The following is a 20,083-nucleotide window of genomic DNA, read 5'->3' as shown; positions in this document are numbered from 1 at the left end:
ACAGGTCACAGCGGTGATGACAAAATAGACATTAGTTGCATGTGCTTTAAAGCTTTGCCAGTTAAACACTTGACTTGCATGCTGAGCACATATTTTTTTCAGAGCGCATACACCTAAGTTGAGCACTGTGTGCCCGCAGACTACAAAGCCTGTCAAACCTAATTACAAGACTAGGTTATCTTTCACGTCTGATCTCAATAAAAATGTAAAGCCACACACGATTTACATATAAACACAGTTGGTATAAAGCGAATATAAACAGTTAAGCTACCCTAATTTTAAAAATGTAATTCTGTCAATATTTGCTCACTATAAGGATGTCTAACATCTCTACTGTATTTCTTTCTTTAAAATAACTATATTGAATATTGTGAGTGACCAAACAGTTGCTGGTTGCAGTATGAAACAATACCATGGAAATCAATGGCAACTTGAGTGTGAGTAAATAACAGAATTTTAATTTGAGTGTCTATCCCTTTAATATTAATAAAACATTCATTTTAACGTAATTTTTATATTTGTTTTATATTTGTTTTACATTTTCTTTTATATTAAAGAAAAATGTACAAAAGCACACACATCACTTTAAATTGGTGCTCAGCCAAACAGCAAAAACTGCAAAATATATATTCAAATAGGCGGCAACACCAAAGCTCCAAAAATTGGCATTTTTAGAGCTTTGGTGTTGCCGCCTTTTTGTATGCTGTAAACAAAAAAAAATCATCTTCGCTGTGAATCTTTGGCTGTGACGCACATTTTTTCCAGTGAGTCTGGGTAATAGCATCCTTCAGCTATCAGTTGTTTTTGTTTATTGTTTTGCTGTATCACAAAGATCTCTGTCAATTCTTCTCCCACAAAACAGAACAAAAGCTTCAGACAACACAGCTGTCCAATCCAGAGCCACCATACGCAGAGAAACTAGAGCATCACTCACAGGCCACAACGCTGCCTTTGTGTTTGTAATTACTGTACGTCTGATCAGACTATACTGAGTGAAGCTCAATAAGACAGAAGCACAGGTTAATTGAGGCTATTGAAAAACATCAGAGGACACGGTCAGCGCTGTTTGATGTAATCCGCACACCTTGAGACAAAGTTAACTGAAAAAAAATGTCTGGAATGGGGATTAAAACGTCCTTTGATTTGCACTTGGCTGTCAATTAAATCAAACCACAAAATGTCAGATGGCATAACCTTGTAGTAGTTTAAGATCGCCTCATTTTCTGCAAGTGATGTTTTATAAACAAATTTCAGGAGAAGCACAAACAGTTTTTGACGAGGCTAATTCATTATTGACAATCATTCTATTATCCAATCAGCTTAAGACCAAACCCCTAAAAATAGTCAAACATGTCATACCTCTGTTTTCTCTGGACTTCAGCATCCCTCCACCACCCCAGCTCCACACTATTAAACCTGATACATACTTAAAGGGTCACGAAACACCAATACACATTTTTTGAGATGTTGACAGTCATTTACAGTTGAAGTCAGATTTATCAGCCCCTCTGAATGATTAGCCCCCTGTTTATTTTTTTCTGTATTTTTTTAACTGATTTATTTTATCTTTGCCAAGTAATGAAAGAAATATATCTGAGAGAACATGTAATACAGTTAGAGATAAATTATTATTAGTAAATAGCAACTAATAAGGCACATGCGGAGTTCACTGACACACGTCCTACTTCGATGCCTGTATCACGTGACTCCACTTTCTACACTTTTTAAATGAAACCTTTGAATCCAGTGTTTAGTAGATTACTTTTAAATGATAGCCTACTGATTAAACAATACAGTACTGATTACATAGTAAGATATAGTTCTAATTAATAAAGTGGTCTATAATACTGATCATTTTGGGGTAATATTTGAGTACTTTTGACAGCTTCTTTTGACTTAACCCATTGATCTAAATTATCTGAAATGACAAAGAGAAAAAAATTAGGATTAGCTGGTATAAAAAAGTAATAAATTTATTACAGCAACGTACAATCCAATTAAACAACCAAAATAAAACACTAAAAACATGGAAAAGATCTGACTGTCATGTGACCATCAGACAACCATGAGCCTGCATTTGAAATTATTGAAATAATACCTTTCACCTCATCAGATTTCTCAAATTTCTCATTGCAGTTCAGATAAGTCCATCAGAGAGCAAACGAATTTAGTAATAGGGAAAAAGGGCCCTACATTACATAAACAAAGGCTAATAAACATGAAAATGGTTTTGTACTGCATGAGTCTTACAGTTTCTTGACTCTCAAGTTTTAAATAATGTTTCAGCAAGATTTGCAGAATCACTAATTAGTGATGTTCACTCAAATATTTAACAATCCATTATAACAAATTAATCTGGTCTTGAGTGTTTTAAAATGTAATACAATCAAATTACAAATAATACATTTTTGCAAACTGATGATGCAATCCAGATTATGTAACCAGTTACAACCCAGAACGTTTTCCCATTTAATATAATAAAATGCTCCCCATTACATCTCCTCATTGACATGTTATTAAGTAAATTTTGCGCTAGCATTGCTTTTCATGAGTATTTAAAAACAAATTGTTATTAAATCCCTAAATTGTATATTCATGGTTTTAATTAAAAATAAATGTGTCTATAGTGTGCAAAGAAAACTAAAACACATGGGATTTCACTCCTTACCCGCTGTAGAGAAAGAGACATAACTACATAAACCTGAAAAATAAATATTTAATGGGATTCTCATTAACTTTTAAAAGGCTTTATTTGGTATATCTCCAACTTATACTAGACATTGGGTGTGAGCAAATGCTCCAGCAGTCACCTAAAGATTGTGCTAAAAGTAGCAGTGTGGTTAAAGCATTAATCACAGCAAGAAATTAAAGCATCTTATCAGAAAATCCAACAAGAATGTGACACTGTACCACAAAACCAGATGTGTCAATTGAAACTGATATTTTTATACACCGTGAGACAGCTGAATGACTTTACATTGACATGTGGTTCGTCAGGATAACAAAAATATTTGTTTGAAATACAACTTTGTGAGGAAATATTGAGGATTTTTTAAATATATTTACACTAGACAATGTATTTTGAAATCTTCCTGAATAGTCTTTACATTATATTCTGATGATTTCTGGCATAAAAGAAAGGCTACAATTGGCCAAAATACAAATGTGAAACTTAAGACTTTGCTACACTTCAAACAGGCTACCTCCTATTTCGAAATAAATCAAACCTGTAGCATATTTACAACGCGTGGCCACTTAATTCAGTGTTTCTTCCGCTGAGATCTCATGAATGTCCAGCTGTGTGTCAGTGAGTCAACGAGCGCGTGCTGGCACATTGATGACCGTCTGAGATGACATGCATTTCAGCACTCATTTCCACTCGAGGCATTTTCACACGAGAAGATGAATGAACCGAGTCTTACCTCGCGTCTCCTGTGCCATCCTGTCTCTCAGTGTGTGCTAGTTTGGAGTCAATTGCTCTTTCTCCAAGTCCACGTATATTCTCGAAGACCACCTGCCTGCTCGCACAGGTGACCGCACATTAGTTACGCCGCACAAAAAAGCCAGGAAAGTGCAGTCCAGTGTTCTTATAACTACCCACTTCAATCAGTCGCGGATGTCAGAATTAAATCTCCAGAATCGCGCCAAAAGTGATCGGGATGAGAACTACTATGACGCATCAATCTGAAAGTAGCCTATCCTGACACACGAGCGCATCTCTGACGAGCGTGCACGATCCTCACTGTGACGAGCATCATCATGAATGATGCTGATGCTGTGTGTGTGCGCGCGCTCGCCGTGCATCTTATTATTAACATGGGAAAGCGCTGCGCGCGGATCCCTGGATGCTCATGACAGTTAATTGGGAATCTGTTTAAGGCTTCATAAATTCCCGAAAATCCTCTCGCGAAACCCCTCAGCGTCTAGTGCAGGCTGCATGAAATATAATTAGACTAACTGAGAACCCATAGGCAAAGATATAATATGGTAATGTTAAACATAATGTGAGAATTGTGCATTTTTTCAGGACATTGTACTTTATAGAATTTTTTTATATTTCCCCCCCTAATTTAATGGTAAATGTATGGAAAACGTAATCATTATGATGCATTTCAGCTAAAATATTACAGTACATTTCTCGCACCATAACAGATGTTGCCTAAACATCAGTTGTGTATTTCCTTGTAGCTTATACCTATAAAGGGGCTATACTTATTATATATATATAGGAATTATAAAAAGCTATACAATATTATACTGAAGCCAGATGTGGAGCTTATCTAACAAAATAACTCACGATAACGGTCCAAAAACTAGTGCACCCAAATATACATGTTACAGAGAAATATGAAATAAAAATTTAAAGGAGGAAAAATCAAGAGAAGCAAGAAATTGTTGAAATTTTGTAGGTTGTATTTTTTTATATATATATTTTGCTTGAATTTAATTGTATTATCTTTCAATTTCTAAATGTGTTTAGTGACTAAAATATTATTTTAATAAATATATCTGTTCAATAAATCTGTTTTGCTTAAATTCAGCAAAATACACTGCCTATGTTCACTGAGAAATGGATAAAAATATTCATTTTCAAAATGAGGTGTACTCAATTATGCTGAGCACTGTTAAAACGTCAATTACTTCCTACAATGTCAGTTAAAACTATTGGCTGATTTGTGAAGAGCTGTTGTTATATTTAGATACACCCTCAAAAATAAGAATATCTGTAAGTTGAAATAAGCAGAAAAGCTGTCATTGGTCTTTACCTTTACCAAAAAGTAAACATTTCTACACCTAAATGGTTCTCATTATGCTACGGATATTTTGGTTATTTAGTAATATATATATAATAAAATATTCCTTATAGATGAAAAAACACCTTGATTAAATGGTTGACTATCACATTTTCATTGTTCAAAATCATATATATATATATATATATATATATATATATATATATATATATATATATATATATATATATATTTATTTATTTTTTTTTTTTTTATTATTATTATTATTATTATTATTATTATTATTAGCCAGAATTTTTCTATGAGTCAGATTTATTAGCCTCCCTGAATTATTAGCCCCGTTTATTTTTTCCCAATTTTGGTTTAATGGAAAGAAGAACACATTTCTAATCATAATAGTTTTAATAACTCATTTCTAATAACTGATTTATTTTATCTTTGCCATGATGACAGTAAATAAAATTTTACTAGATATTTTTCAAGACACTTCTATACAGCTTAAAGTGACATTTAAAGGCTTAACTAGGTTAATTAGGTTAACTAGGCAGGATAGGATAATTAGGCAACTTTAAAAATTTAAAAAAGGCTTTTATTCTAGCCGAAATAAAACAAATAAGACTTTCTCCAGAAGAAAAAATATTATCAGACATACTGTGAAAATTCCTTGCTCTGTTAAACACCCTTTATTAAATATTTAAAAAAAAGAAGAAAAAAAAGTCAAAGGGGGGCTAATAATTCTGACTTCAGCTTATGTATATATATTAATTCAGGTTAGGTCTTGTGTTTCTGAAGAACTAAGTGGCTCTTGTATTTTCCAACACATCGATGGACAGCAGTGACACAACAAGAGAGAAAATGTGAGGAGAAAAAAAACTCCATGGCAACAGTACTTCCACAATTGCCTTGCGAGTGTGAAATACTGACATAAACAGGTCAGTTTTGCTGCTTCGGGAAATACAGAGCAACCTGTAATGTCCTTGGTCAAATGCAGGACAAATCTAAATTAACCCCAGCCTCTCTGAGTGGATATGAATAAAAATTGATGATTATGTTCTGAATTCAATACAGGCTACGGAAGGCAGCAGTTACAGCTGGTTCAAGGGGTAGTTCATCCAAAGATGTAAATATTTACTCACTATTTACTCATCCTTAAGTGGTTCCAAACCTTTGTGAGATTCTATCTTCTGTTAAGCACAAAAGAAGATATTTTGAGGAATGTTGGAAACCTCCAACCAATGACATGCATAATGAAAAACAAAAGTCCTACTATAGAAGTCAAATGCATTTCCAACATTCTTCAAAATATCTTCCTTCGTGGTGCAGAATTAGAATTTTTCCATTTTGGAAGTGTGCTTTAAAGTATCAAGGACAGTGATTTTTCGAGCTGTTGTAATTTGTGAAGAGGTTAAAGCTGAAGTGCTACTGAGGATCTGTTTTGAACTCAAGGCTGAGTGTAGTTTTCCACTGGTAAGTGATTGAAAATCTTATTATCCCATATAAACGAAGAGTATTTTCATCTCACACAGTGGCATTGCATCCAGAACTACTCGCACCGCGCCGTGACTTCTTGTGTTGTGCGGTTATTGATGAGCAACAAAGGCGAAAACTGGGTTGCAGAATGGATTATGATTTCTTGCTTTGCTGTTAGGGTTATTTCTAGAGGGTCACATTTTTCATGCTGCCGTGGTAAAGGTGGGTATCTGGGCCATTCTTCCACCTGTGCAACAGCCTATTTGAACAGGTTTGTTTAAATGAGGTTTATGTGCATGAATAAAACAGTCAGATGATGATGTTTCATCGGCTTCCGTGAGTCACCAACACTAAAAATTCACAGTGGTTCTGTCACATAGAGTGATGAACCTTCCTTTTACTCTTGCGCTCATCGGCCTCGTTTTCTCCATCTGATCTATTTCTGCTTTTTTCACTCTCTGATTTGCCACAACATGACTCATTGGGTATAATGGATATGATGTTTGTATTAGGCCAAAACATGTTAAATAATAATCGGATATTCCAATTGTTTTGAAATAAAGAAAACAAAATAATAGATAAAACAACAATAGGGGTGAATATAGCTGCAAGCAGCAATTACCTGGGCTGAGAACAATAGCGGCAAAATGAGGAGCTAAGCGTGTTTCAGACAATCTGCAGAAGTTTTGAGATCATTTTGAAAGGAGTTCACCCAAAACTGATTTAATGATTTCACTTGCTCCAAACCGGTTTGACTTTCTTTCTCCACAAAAAAAAAAAAAAGATATTTTAAAGAGAGGTGGAAACCTGTAACCATTGACTTCCTTAGTACCTGCGTTTCCTATATATAAAAGTCCATGGTTGCTGGTTTCAACATAATAAACACAATAAAAAACTCATCAAGAACTACTTGAGGGTAAGTAAACATTTTTATTTTTGGAGGGAAGATGATCGATTTGCTTTTGACCAAAAGGTGGCACTGCTCCCAAATGAACGTGGTGTGGGAAAGGTCACTATGACACAAAACGTGATGCCAATGTCAAAGCAATGAATAAAATAAGCATAAACATTAGGCTAGATTCACATTAGATTCATTTTGGCATATGGGCAACCATCCAGACAATAAGTTATAAATTGTTTAAAATATTTTGCCAACTTTGTTTGAAGGTGATCTGAGGCCAAATCGGACCAATGGTCTGAGAAGAATTTTAAAAAGTACACTGAAAAAAAATGATTCAAAGATGATTCATTGGATTTACTAAATCTTTTAAGGTAAGTGGTTATAAACAATTTATTTACTCACACTTGCAGCTTCTCCATGATGGACGTCCAGCGTTCTCCAGCCCATGGGTGCCCAAACTCGGTCCTGAAGGTCCGGTGTCCTGAATAGTTTAGCTTCAACTTCTCTCAACACACCTGTATGGAACTTTCTAGTATACATAGAAAAAGCTTGATAAGCCGATTAAGGTGTGTCTAATTAGGGTTAGAACTAAAATATGCAGGACAACGGCCCTCCTGGACCGAGTTTGGGCACCCCTGCTCCAGTCCCTAGGCTGCAGCTGTGCACAAGAAGTTTGGTTAGATGAGAAATGGTTGTGCCCAGCTGAGCCTGGTCTCTTTCTAGGTTTTTTTCATTCACTTTCGTCAATTGGTGAAATTTTGTTCCTCGCTACTGTTGTCACTGGCTTGCTTGGTTTGGGACTATGGAGCTGCGCATCGATGGATTTGCTCTTCAGTATTTGGACTTTCAGCATTGATAATTAAAACCACACTGAACTGAACTAAACTGAACTTTAACTCTGAAAACTGGACTGACACAGTTTACATAATTTAAATAATCAATATTCTTGACATCATATTAATAACAGCTTCATGACAATCTGCAAAACTGATCAAAAGCTATACGCATTTTTGTGTTTGGAGTGTAATTTTTGGCCAGTGAGGTGACGCTGCCTTAAAACACTTTGGGCCCTACCATACACCCAGCGCAATAAGGCGCAGGACGCATATGGCGCGATTTCATGTTTTGCACTACGTTGTTAAAATAGCAAATCTATTTGTGCCACTTTGTGGACTGATGGGTGGTTCAATCTAAAGTAGAGGTGTGTTAAGGCACATTGCTGGAGCGTTGCTATTTTGAAGAACTGAAATAGACCAACTGAATGCTGGTTTAAACTCCAGCGCAGAGCGCGTTAGTAATGAGCCTATGTGGGTTCAAACGCTTACACGTTGCTTAATACACACAGGATGTACAGCAATACACAAAGATCTTTACATATAAAAAAAAAATTAAAGGTTACAAAAATTATTATTTTCTACATAAATACAAAAACCACTGCCTCCATACCTTCTTCATGTCAGGGGGCTTTTTCAGTTTATTCATGACAATTTGTATAATATTATTATTATTAGCAGCATTGTTTATTACATTTATATTTATATTGAACCAGACGTGTGTTTGGATATAACTCAGTTGTTTGACCACACTTCGTTATTATTGTTCATTTATTTGTTTGTTGGAAATTAGAACTGAGTTTAGAAATAGTTTTGAAACAAATCTTTGTGCCTAACAAACTAAATTAAATATGTAGGCAAATGGATGTCTTAGTAGAGTGTGTTCAACACTGTTTCCTTATACACAAAAGTAAAAAGTAAAAGTAAAGTAAAGAGAAAGTAAAGAGGTATTATGGAGGAGGCTCGTTCTTTATCTTCACGCTGCAGATGGTCTGTTTAACCAGCCTGATCTCACGAGAAAACGTAAGTATTTTACGTTTTGTCAGTTTAGTGGCTAATTCGTACGAATTCGTACAAGTTCATTCGTACGAAATTGTACGATTTTAAAAAGGAGGCGTGGCACCTAACCCCACCCCTAAACCCAACCGTCATTGGGGGATGAGCAAATCATACTAAATCGTACAAATTAGATCGTACGAATTCATACGAGTTAGCCACTAAGTCAAAAAGTTACAAATTGCCGTGAGATTGTGTTGGTTTAACTCACTAGTGAAGAATTCAGTTTTTCCACTTACAAAGTCCACCATGTAAATAGTAAATGCGCCATGACACGACACATATGACTCTTAAAGGGAATGGGAGATGAGATTCTGATTGGTTTAATGCATGTTATGCTCAAAACACACCCATAACTTATTAAAACAATAAGCAAAAGGCTGTTAGACCATGCACCGGGGCACAGAGCATATTTTTCCATCCTTAAAATAGCAAAAGTGCATGCGGACATGCCCTTAATGCTTAAGTGCCATGCGCTTTAGACTTTGCGCCTATTGTTAAAATAAAGCCCTTTCAGTATCATCAGGGTATTCTGCCAAAGACACTTATTGAGTTTGATGAAGTTGTTAGCGCAGTATTTAAGAAAAGATGGATCAAACAAAAAGCTTTTGATCAATTTCCTGGAAAGTCTGAAGATGGGGTCTATAAGTTATAGTTGAAAAGCAGGGATAAGCAGACACTGACATTCACAGTAGGAGCAAAAAAATACAATTGAAGTCAATCACATGTTTTTCAGCATATCTTCCTTTGTGTTCAACAGAAGAAATAAGAGATGGATGAGTAAATGGTGATGAAATTTAAATTTTTGGGAGAACTATCCCTTCAATATTAATAAAAACTGAATAAACAGCCTAAGAGCAATTGGAAATAATGAGTCATTTTTCCAAATGATGTGTAATTGAATCAGGCTGAGTCAATTTTCTGAGTCATTACTATAGTACATACAGTACATTAAGAGCACATCTGCACAGTTTGTGGCACTTGAGGGATTGAGACACTGTGGTAATAGTTCAGACAAGATCTGTGTGCTAAATTTCACAACTTCCTCATGATTGGTTAAATGGATTGCCATAGACTTAGAAAATAGAAAGAGGAAAATTGATGTGATAGATAAATCTTTTGTATTAATCACTACTTAAAACACAAGATGTAATGTTTTTGTTACATTCACAATCTTAAATCTTTATTCATGTTAACCATGTTGAGGAAGTCAAATAGGATTCTTCTGGCCCAGCCTTCGATCTGTTTGTAGTGATGCAAACATCCTATATTTCACCGCTGAATTTGTCTTCCACCCACACACCCGTGCAAGTAAAAATGAGAGAAATCAGTTTAAAAGTTGTTTAATCCTCAGTGGAAAAGACTTTGAAGAATGGAATATTGCCAGGACTCAATATTGAAATCAGCACTAGTTTTATACGCTTTGGGCTGCCTTGTGGATATTATAATGACGGAAAATTGTTTTTCTTTTCCCAACACGCACTAAACACTAGTTAATGGCTTAGAGAATATGCATAATCTATTGGATCATTCACTTCCTTATGGCAATAAAACATTTTTAATTATCCATTCTTTAAAGGTACACTTAAAAATGTATACACGCACATCTTGAATTATTGTAAAGGAAGTGTTGCTTTCTATTCAGGCTTCAGCATTTATATTGTCCCCATCTGTCATGTTTACTTCTGCAACTCTGGCACAAACGACCACTTATTTGCAAGGTTGCAGGCTTATGCAAAGATGCATATGCTTTAATATTTCATATACTCACATGGTATCCCATTTAATATATGGCATCCATCAAATGTGATCTAAAAATCGGTTAAACATTGTTTAGAAGACTGTGGGCAATTTAATACATGAATCATCTCACAGTATCAGGAGACATCGTGCCCTCCATTGCAGCTTTCACACAGCATCTCTTCATCAGCCTTGTTTTCACACCCAGTTCATTTCTCCATATAACACTCATCAATGCCAATTTAAATATATTTGACATGTATGAACAGTGAAGGTAGTTGGTTGCTGGAACAAATTACCAACCTCCAGCCGAGCAGTAGAACCTAATGAAATCTTCAAAAAAGCAAATGAACATGCACTGGCTATGCCATGTTTGTAGCACAGTGTTTTATTAAATAGCCCACATGGTAATTGTACCATTACAACTAATAAAAACATTACAACTAAAATATTTTAAAGTTGCAGACTTCAAAAGGTAGTAGGAAGTGTACAGGCTCTGCCTTTGAAAGATTTCAGCACATCTGTGACAACATGTGACATCACTAGTCTCTCATGAACATCACTAGTCTCTCACAACTAGGGTGCTTCTCAATTCTTATTTGTGCACCCTTGTTTTCTGTATTCTTTTTCTTGCGCCTTAGCTCCTCCCCTTCGGGATTTGAGGAAGGTTGCAAGGAAAAAGTGTGAGGACAAAGGAATTGAATTAAGTGAAATGTCCATGTAACTTCCCTTGTTTACTTGATGAAGTGGAACACACTTTAAAATAGCATTGTCTATAAAGTCTAGATGGCATACAGCTGTGGATACTTACTTCTGTATAGCATATTTTTTTTTGACTATGTACAACAATAATTAATATTATTACATTACGGTTGAGTTTAGAGTTGTTGTAGGGGTAGACGTCACTAAAATACAATTATAGAATAATATAAATTAGTCTCATTAACTTCTGGCCACAGCTGTATCCCTTCTAACAACGATTGATTACCACATGAGAGCAAGTGAAAAGAAGTTCAAGAGTGCGCATCTAAATGTCGACTAAAATGCAACCCTAGTCTCTCACAGACATCACAAATGTCTGGAAAGAATGTAACAAAGGTTTTCAATCATGTTTAGGTCAGGATTCTGGACTGCCATTCCATTATTTCATTATTTTCAGCTTCAAATAACTATTTTACAAGTTATGCTCTTTGACAGGAGGCTCATTGTCCTGATTCAGGGATGAATGCAGGGAGGAACTGAATGTTGCTGAAGGAGCCCTTGGTGAACATCTGCATTCACTCTGCCATGTAGATTTGTTAGAAGCCAGGCTCCTGCTGCAGAAAATATTCCAAAATTATGGACATAATGATCCAGATCAAACCCAATTATAAACTTGCATCTATCACTAAAGTGTATTGGGATCAGTACTCTGTCCACACAACATGCTCCTCAGTAAAGCCTTTTATTATTAATAATAATTATAATTCCTTACATTTATATTGTGCTTTTCTAGACACTCAAAGCGCTTTACACATTCTGGGGATTCTCTTCATCCACCACTGGTGTGCAACATCCACCTGGATGATGCGACGGAAGCCATATTGCGCCAGACGCACACCAGCTGATTGGTGCAGAGGAAAAAGAGTGATGAAGCCAATTATAATATGGGGATAATTAGGAGGCCATGATGGACGGAGGCCAGTGGGGAAATTTGCCAGGATGCTGGGGTTAAAGCCCTACTCTTTTCGAAGGACATCCTGAGATTTTTAATAATCACTGAAAGTCAGAACCTCGGTTTAACGTCTCATCCGAAAGCTGGCGCTCACTAAGTAGTATAGAGTCCCCATCACTATACTGGGGCATTAGGACCTACACAGAGCGCAGGTTGGGCGCCCTCTGCTGGCCTCACTAACACCACTTCCAACAGCAGCCCAGCTTTCCCATGTGGTCTCCCATCCAGGCACTGACCAGGCACCGCCCTGCTTAGCTTCAGTGGGCGACATTTGGTTGTTTTTGCTAATGAGATGTTTGATTTTGGGCTTTAAGTCCAGATTCCCTTAAACATTAAGGCACTGTATGAAAGGCCCTCTTGAAAGGCATTTCATGTGACCAGAAGTGAGAACAGTATTTTCAATGAGGAAGGAAGGTTGAAATTTGAGCAAATATTATGAAGGCAAATTTTTATTTTTATTTTTAAACAGTGGACATAATTAATACTTGTCCTTCTATATAAATATAAAATAAGTGGAGCAAATTTCGATTTCATGTCAACTTTAAGGGGACGGTTATAAATTTATATCTATATTTAAAATATAACTTTAATCTAATACCTACCTGAAGTTGATGGTTTTACTAGAGCCACCAGGTAGCAATGACAATGTAGAGCACCCTTATTTAGGACTGAACAACACTGTTTATCCTAACAATTCCCTTCATGGTTGTAATCAGTCCCTTTGGTTCTCGCTGAGACGATCTGCTGACTGATCTGGGGCCTGCAAAATAGAAACAAGTCTCAGTTGAGTGACCCATTGTCGGCAGCTTTTATGACACAGTAAAACAGGTGAAGATAGTGTAATTAAGAAAGATGAATGAGAACGAGATAAGAGATTAAAGCCCCTGTCAATATTAAATCCTAAAGGGAGAAGATATAAAGTCCCTGTGGGGCTTGTTATGTGAACAGAGTTCAGCGCGTCTTAGGTACAATTAAACTGCAGCTCAATGCAAGAGAATTGCCTCGATGATGACATCAAAAGCTTCACCAGTCTCTCTCTCTCTTCTCTCTCCTCTTTCTCTCTCTCGCTCTGTTTCTATTTATAAACTCTCATCAGCACTGGCTGGAAGGTAGTGATGCTGCTTCCCTCCCAGTATTTTTCTCCATGGCCACATATGAATAGTCTGTCACAATGTCCATTTCTGCTCCTCACATTTTCTGTTACCTTGAAATTCAATTTTCAGTGGTTGAATAGCTGTCAGATGGCGTGGGCTGATGTGCTAGTTAATATGGATTAGTCAAAATATAGCTTTAGGCAATCATACATGCCTTAAAATATTATCATCACTGATCAATATTACAATAAACTTAATGTTATTCAAGAAAAGAAAACGGAAATAGTAATTATAACAACTGCCTCAAAAACTGTTTGTATCTAAAATGATTCTCTGAAATCATATTTAGTTAAATTAGTTTAGTACTACTTTATTATGCCTTCAGGACCACATGATTCTGACTGGTAAATTATATGTAATTTTAGGAATTCGTAGAACTTTCAAACATGAGTTTAGATATTTCTTGAACAAAACCCTGGGTTAACAATAGTTGGTGTGAATTTACCCAGTAGAATGTGATTAGCATTTAGCATCAGAGATTAAATGAAACTGAAATTCAGTTGTATGGCACTGTGAAAAGGGGTAGGATTAAACTAGATGATAAGACATTAAAAAAGTGAGCAATTGCCCCATATTATTATGATTTCTGTCCAGAGAGACCATGCTTCAAATTTCGATTGGTCTCACACTGTCATGTGATGCGATTCCACAGGTTAGATGTTCAGCAAGCTTGAACTTTGCAACGCAGGCAAACTGCAAAAACTTGTTGCACGAGCTTGTGTTTCAGGTCTGCCGCATTCCCATTCATATAAAATGGAAGTCTATGTGACGAAAAGTGCAGTGTGACCATGGCTTTAGAGCAGAATGTGAAGGTTTAAGTAGCGAAGTAACAGCACAGTTTTTGCTTAAAATATTGCAATGCACACAACATTATGGGTGACATATCAGAGAACAATAGTGGACCAATTGTTGGTGCCAGTGCTGGCCTGTAGGGTTGAGGGGCCCTAGGCAAGATTAAAAAAAATACACTGGCCCACTGGTGTAAAAACAGTGAGAAAGCACAAAAAATACAAATTGTAATATTTAAATATATCCATTTTTTTTAACTGTAACATATTTAACCTACAACTTGGCCCACACGGAATCTGTGTGCGCAGAATTCCACAGATTTTTAGGCCCATAATTTAATAATTCTGTTTATTTACCTTAAGTAATGTGTGTAAATCTATATTTATTCAGTTTTTAAATTAAGTACAGTAATATTATTGACTAATATGAAAATGTTCATCTGATTTACAATGCAGTTTGTACAGTAATATTTTCTGTCTTTTAGTAGAGATATTAAATGAGAGAACTTGCTTTGTTTACCAATAAGTGAATCTATATGGATTTGCATTTTAAACATTAAATAAAAGTTAAAAAAATATATATAATTTTTTATTTCACATATTATGGTTTTAGTTATAATAACTCCCAAAATAATTCCGGCAGAAATCCGCAGATTTTTACCAAAATTCTCCGCAGAAATAGCCAAAAACGTCCGCAGATTCCATCTAGCCCTACCTATAAAACATTTGTATATATTTAAATAGTGTAAATAATTTACTCATATTTAAACAAATAAGTTTGCAAGTATTGCAAAGTACTAATAAATAATGTATTATGCATAGCAGAACATTACTTTGAGCTTGCTTTTTTTTCCTGTGCTTTTCTTTTCTTTTCTTCGGCTCCGGAAAGATGCCGTTTGGGACGCCATTTCATTTCAAATTAAATTTGATTAAGATCGATTACAAATAGCAACGACACTTGTGATGTTATATTACTTAAGACTTTTCGGGTTTTATATCGAACATTGGCAATTTAGAGAGATATGTGGAAACTGTGTAGGAATACGTTACGTCATTCTAGTTCACCCAATAGCTGATTGCGTGCGGTGTTAAGCAAAATAGAGAGTGGTGCTACTGGGTATATCTCTAATATTTTCTGCTTTGATTCATACTGTTGTATTTATTGTCGTTTTCAGCTTTGTCTTGTATGAATTATACAGAGCTATTCTTTCAATGAAACGTTTTTCTCTCACCGTCGTTGTGAATTGTATAATGTATAATGGGGTTTGTGCATTGCACAATATGCATTGTTCATGATTAAACGCAAGCGCTCGGCCTCACCTTATGTTCACAATAATATTCAAGAGCAGCTTTCGTGGGGCCCTCCAAGAAACACGGGGCCTTAGGCAAACCGCCTACATTGCCTCTAGGACAGGTCGGCCCTGGTTGGTTCGTGTCTCTCTGGTGCATCTTGACCAAGACAGCAAGTCTTTGTAATTTATCTAAAGCCACAATATGCAGGGTAATGTCAGCATACCACCAAGGAGGACGAACCACATCATCATGAGTACTGTGGACACAGGAGGCTGTCTGAAAGGGATGTCCGGGTGCTAAAACATAATTTTCAAAAAACATAAAACCACAGCTTTCAATTTCACTGCAGAATTAAATGTGCACCTCACCTCCTGTTGTCCACAAAACTGTTAGTCTGGAGCTCCACTGGGTCAAATACATGGCTGGGCTGCTAAAGCCAAACCTTTGATCACTCATGCCGATGCCAAACATCTTTTTTAATGTTGCCACCAGTGAAAATCTTGGGCTGTGAACAATGTTAGATGTGTATTTTTTTCTGATGAGTCCACTTTTTACTGTCTTTCTTACATCTGAGAGAGTTAAAGTGTGGAGAAGCCCCAAAGAAGTGTACCACCCAGAGTGAAGCAAAGGAATTGATCAGTGATGGTTTGCGCAGCAATATCATGCCATTCCCTTGGCCCAATGCTTGTGCTAGATGGGCACGTCACTGACAAGGTCTACTGAACCACGTGCACCGATTGGTTCAAACATTGCATTCTTAAGGCAGTGTCGTGTATTAGGATGATAATGGACCAAAACACACGAGACTGGTGACAAAGTGCTTTGATGTAAATTTTCCCAAGTTATTCCCAAAGGTGAGTAATAGTTGGACAGCAATGCTGAAGAAACGCAAATCAAAGGTGTAGTTTGATGACAGCACGACTAAGTATGGAATCGAGGGAGTTGTCATCTTCATTACACCCAGTGGACTTCTGCAGAAATCATGTAAAAAATAAAATTGTAAAGCTGTGGTTGCCAGAATTTTACTATTAAAATACAGTAGAAACCGTGAAGGAATTAATGGTAAACTACTGTATTTCACTAATTTATACAATGTTTACTTTAAATACACAAATCTACACATTGTACTAAGACAAAAACACATCAAAAGGCATATGGTGATAAGACTACAGCTTTCCTACAAGCAGAAAAAACACACACAGCTACTAAACACCGTCATGGCAACAACACACTACACAAAAGTAATATAATAAACAATTTTGATTATGAACTCGTTTTTCTCATCATCATATTTGGACTGGACATTACAGGCTGTGCAGCTGCACTTAAATTACATGATCAATTCCTCCATTGATCGCTGTGCCTGGTTTTTCCATTGTTGATTGAGGCCATTGACATGTAATGTGTTCCTATTCTCTCTGTCCCTGCATCCCTAATGGAAAATGATTGTGGAAAAGCAAGTGTGCTGGTCGTACACATGTATAGATGCATCACCCACAGTTGCAGCTTTGATGACACATAATTAGCTCGTAATGAATTCCTCTTTCCCTCCTAATCAACAGCTGGGTCCCTCATTCCTCTTCAATCAGATTCACACTTGCCTGATGACAAAGACCACATAATGTTAGACAAATACAGGACTCAAATGGAACATGAAACATCAAATCAAAGTTTGAATGTGGAAGAGACAGAACATATATAAACAACATTAGCGGAATGCTATATCTGTAAAGTACAATACGCCCGCGCCCTCTGGTGGTTCATTTTGCACCTACAGACAGGATTAAAAATATAGTTCACCAAAAAAAACGAACGTTTATTCAACATTTGCGACACCTTAGTGATTACAAACAAGATGCTTTTAATAATTTTGGTGAGCTAATGATTGGATGATCCACTGAGTTCCATAGTAGGGACATAAAATATCAGGTTTCTTGATAAATATCTTCTTTTTGTGTTCAACACAAAACAGTCATGCACATGAAGGGGTGTGGGAAACATTGGCCCCTTTATTATTATTATTAGATTATTTATTTATTTATTTCTCACATTTAAGAAGAATGTGAGAAATGTAACAGACTGAAGTTTTAGTAGTAAGTAGTAGTAAAACTTTATTGTCCTTGACAGGAAATTTGTCTGGGCATCGCCATATTGCTGCAGACATTCACTAAAAACAAGCAATAAAAACATACAGAATACAACAGTTACAAAATGTATGATGCTAATTAAGATAGACTCTTGTTAAATAAACCCACTGAAACAGGTACAAAGGATTTCTTATAACAGTTTAGCCTACACTTTGGGACTCTATATCTTCTACCAGAGGGAAGCAGTTCGTAATGTAGAAACAAAAAATGAGTTGAATCGTTTACAATCCTTTCCATCTGATTGAGGACACAGGGTCTCATATATATACAGTTGTGAAATGTTGTGAAATGTCTTGTAATGTTATGCTTCTATATTTTCATACAAGAGAAGTAGGCTGTAGATACAGTTCCATAAGAGGCACAAAGATAAGCAGGGAGCTAAATAATGCAGCAGTTGCAGAGCCTTGCATCTACTGTTTGGAGACGAACTGAAAGGACTCAGCTGATTAAAAAGGCAGCATGTCTGCATAAATATTACATGAAACACACAGAAAGAGAGAGAAAGAGAGGGTGAGCTTAAGTCAAACTTTTCACTGGGAGAATTTAAAATGTGAAAAAAAAATAAAAATCTATATAAAATAGCTATAGCAACTAGACATGGACCATGGAGTTTTTTGCAGAATAATATTAATAATATCACCTTTAATTTACAATAATATACAATCATATTTTAACAATTATTGTTTAATCAAAATATTATATTGAATTGATATACATACTGTATATAATAATAATAATGCAATATAGTAATTCTATTATAAATACACATTTTTTTACATTTTGTTTTTGCTCAATGAAGACATCAAATCCTGAAAAATAAAATATTGAGTATCTCACACACACACCACACACACACACACACACACACACACACCACACACACACACACACACACACACACACACACACACACACACACACACACACACACACAATAAAGAATGGGTTCAAAATATTGCAGAGGACTAACCCTTATGTACTGTTAGGGATGTTTCATCCACTCTGGGGTGATTTTGAGTCTAAAGCGATTTGAGTCTAAAGCCGGTCGCACACCGATGCGCCGCGACAGCGCACACATGACAATTAAAAGTATCACACACATTTGTATGCTATTTAAAATGAAACTATTCAGATGGCGCTCTGTGGTGCGGCAGAAATTTGACCAGTGTCCTGAGTCGTGGCTGGGCGCCGAGTGTTACAGTGTTGCAACCCCCTTTAGTTTGGTCATAACTTTTTCTGTTTCAGTAAGCAGAATGATTTTTGCTGACAAATCTTATTTTGACACACATTTGAGAAAATACTTTAAAGTTTTAAAAAAACTCAACAATGCACTCTGGGAATATTTACAACCCTTTTGTTATGTTAGGGATGAAAAGGTCCACTAAATTTAAATTTTTGCATAAATCTGTTAATCAACCTCAGTTATGATCAACGCTACAAAACTGCTAGGAGATTAGAGGATTTTAACTCTTTAATTGCCAAATTCATAAATTAGTCTTGGACACGTGAAACAACATTGCCTTTGATGCACTGTTTTTAATTAATTCTCATTTTTTTCTCCCTAATTTACTGTTGGTGGCAGTTTTTGCCCCATTGACTTCCAATATAACCACACTTTTGCAAAACCATGACACCATATAATCTAGCATTTTTGATTGTTGGTGGTTTTCCCTGTTGGGAATAGGTAAAATTTGTAATTTTAATGTTGATCATTAAGTGGCACTATTAACCCTTTAGATAGGCCTGTGCAAAAAGTTTCTGGGGTTTATAGGGAGTTTAACAGCAAATTAAAGTGTGAAAAATTCAAAATATGCATGTCAGCTCTCAGAACTACATAGTGTAAATAAACACAAGGGCTGTGTATTTATGCACCATCAAATGTGGTCCAAGACTGTGATAAAAGTTTTAAAAATCCTGTACAAAATCCTTTTTATTGAAAATACCTTTTTGTTTGCTTTTCAACAAATCAGTGACATTATTTGTGAACTTGGTAATTAAAGAGTTAAAATCTTTTCTAAACAATTTAGCAGTTTCGATCAGGACTGAGGCTGATTAACAGATTTCTGCAAATAAATTTGGAAAAAAATGTTTATCTGATGCATTTTACAGCAGTTTAATTCAGTGGATGTTTTCATCCCGAACATAACAAAAGGGTAGTACATTTGAACAGTGCAAAAGGGTTAATGCCAGCATTATATTCTATATTAATACAATTGTTCACATAATATTTTAC

At 35.9% G+C, this 20,083-nt stretch overlaps 1 protein-coding gene across 1 annotated transcript in view; it reads right to left on the bottom strand.

Moving 5' to 3' along the window:
- plrdgb (PITP-less RdgB-like protein) overlaps nucleotides 1–3,723 on the bottom strand; it is a 170,719-nt gene extending 166,996 nt beyond the window's left edge. The window contains exon 1 of the mRNA XM_056446846.1: nucleotides 3,423–3,723. Within this exon, the coding sequence (XP_056302821.1) occupies nucleotides 3,423–3,441 (19 nt within the window). The 5' untranslated portion in view covers nucleotides 3,442–3,723. The remainder of the gene's footprint in view (nucleotides 1–3,422) is intronic.
- Between the last annotated feature and the right edge of the window lie 16,360 nt (nucleotides 3,724–20,083).

Source organism: Danio aesculapii, chromosome 21 (genome assembly GCF_903798145.1).
Source record: "Danio aesculapii chromosome 21, fDanAes4.1, whole genome shotgun sequence".
Lineage (NCBI taxonomy): Eukaryota > Metazoa > Chordata > Actinopteri > Cypriniformes > Danionidae > Danio > Danio aesculapii.
The sequence above is the reverse complement of the archived record's forward strand: the minus strand, read 5'-3'. Positions and strand labels throughout refer to the sequence as shown.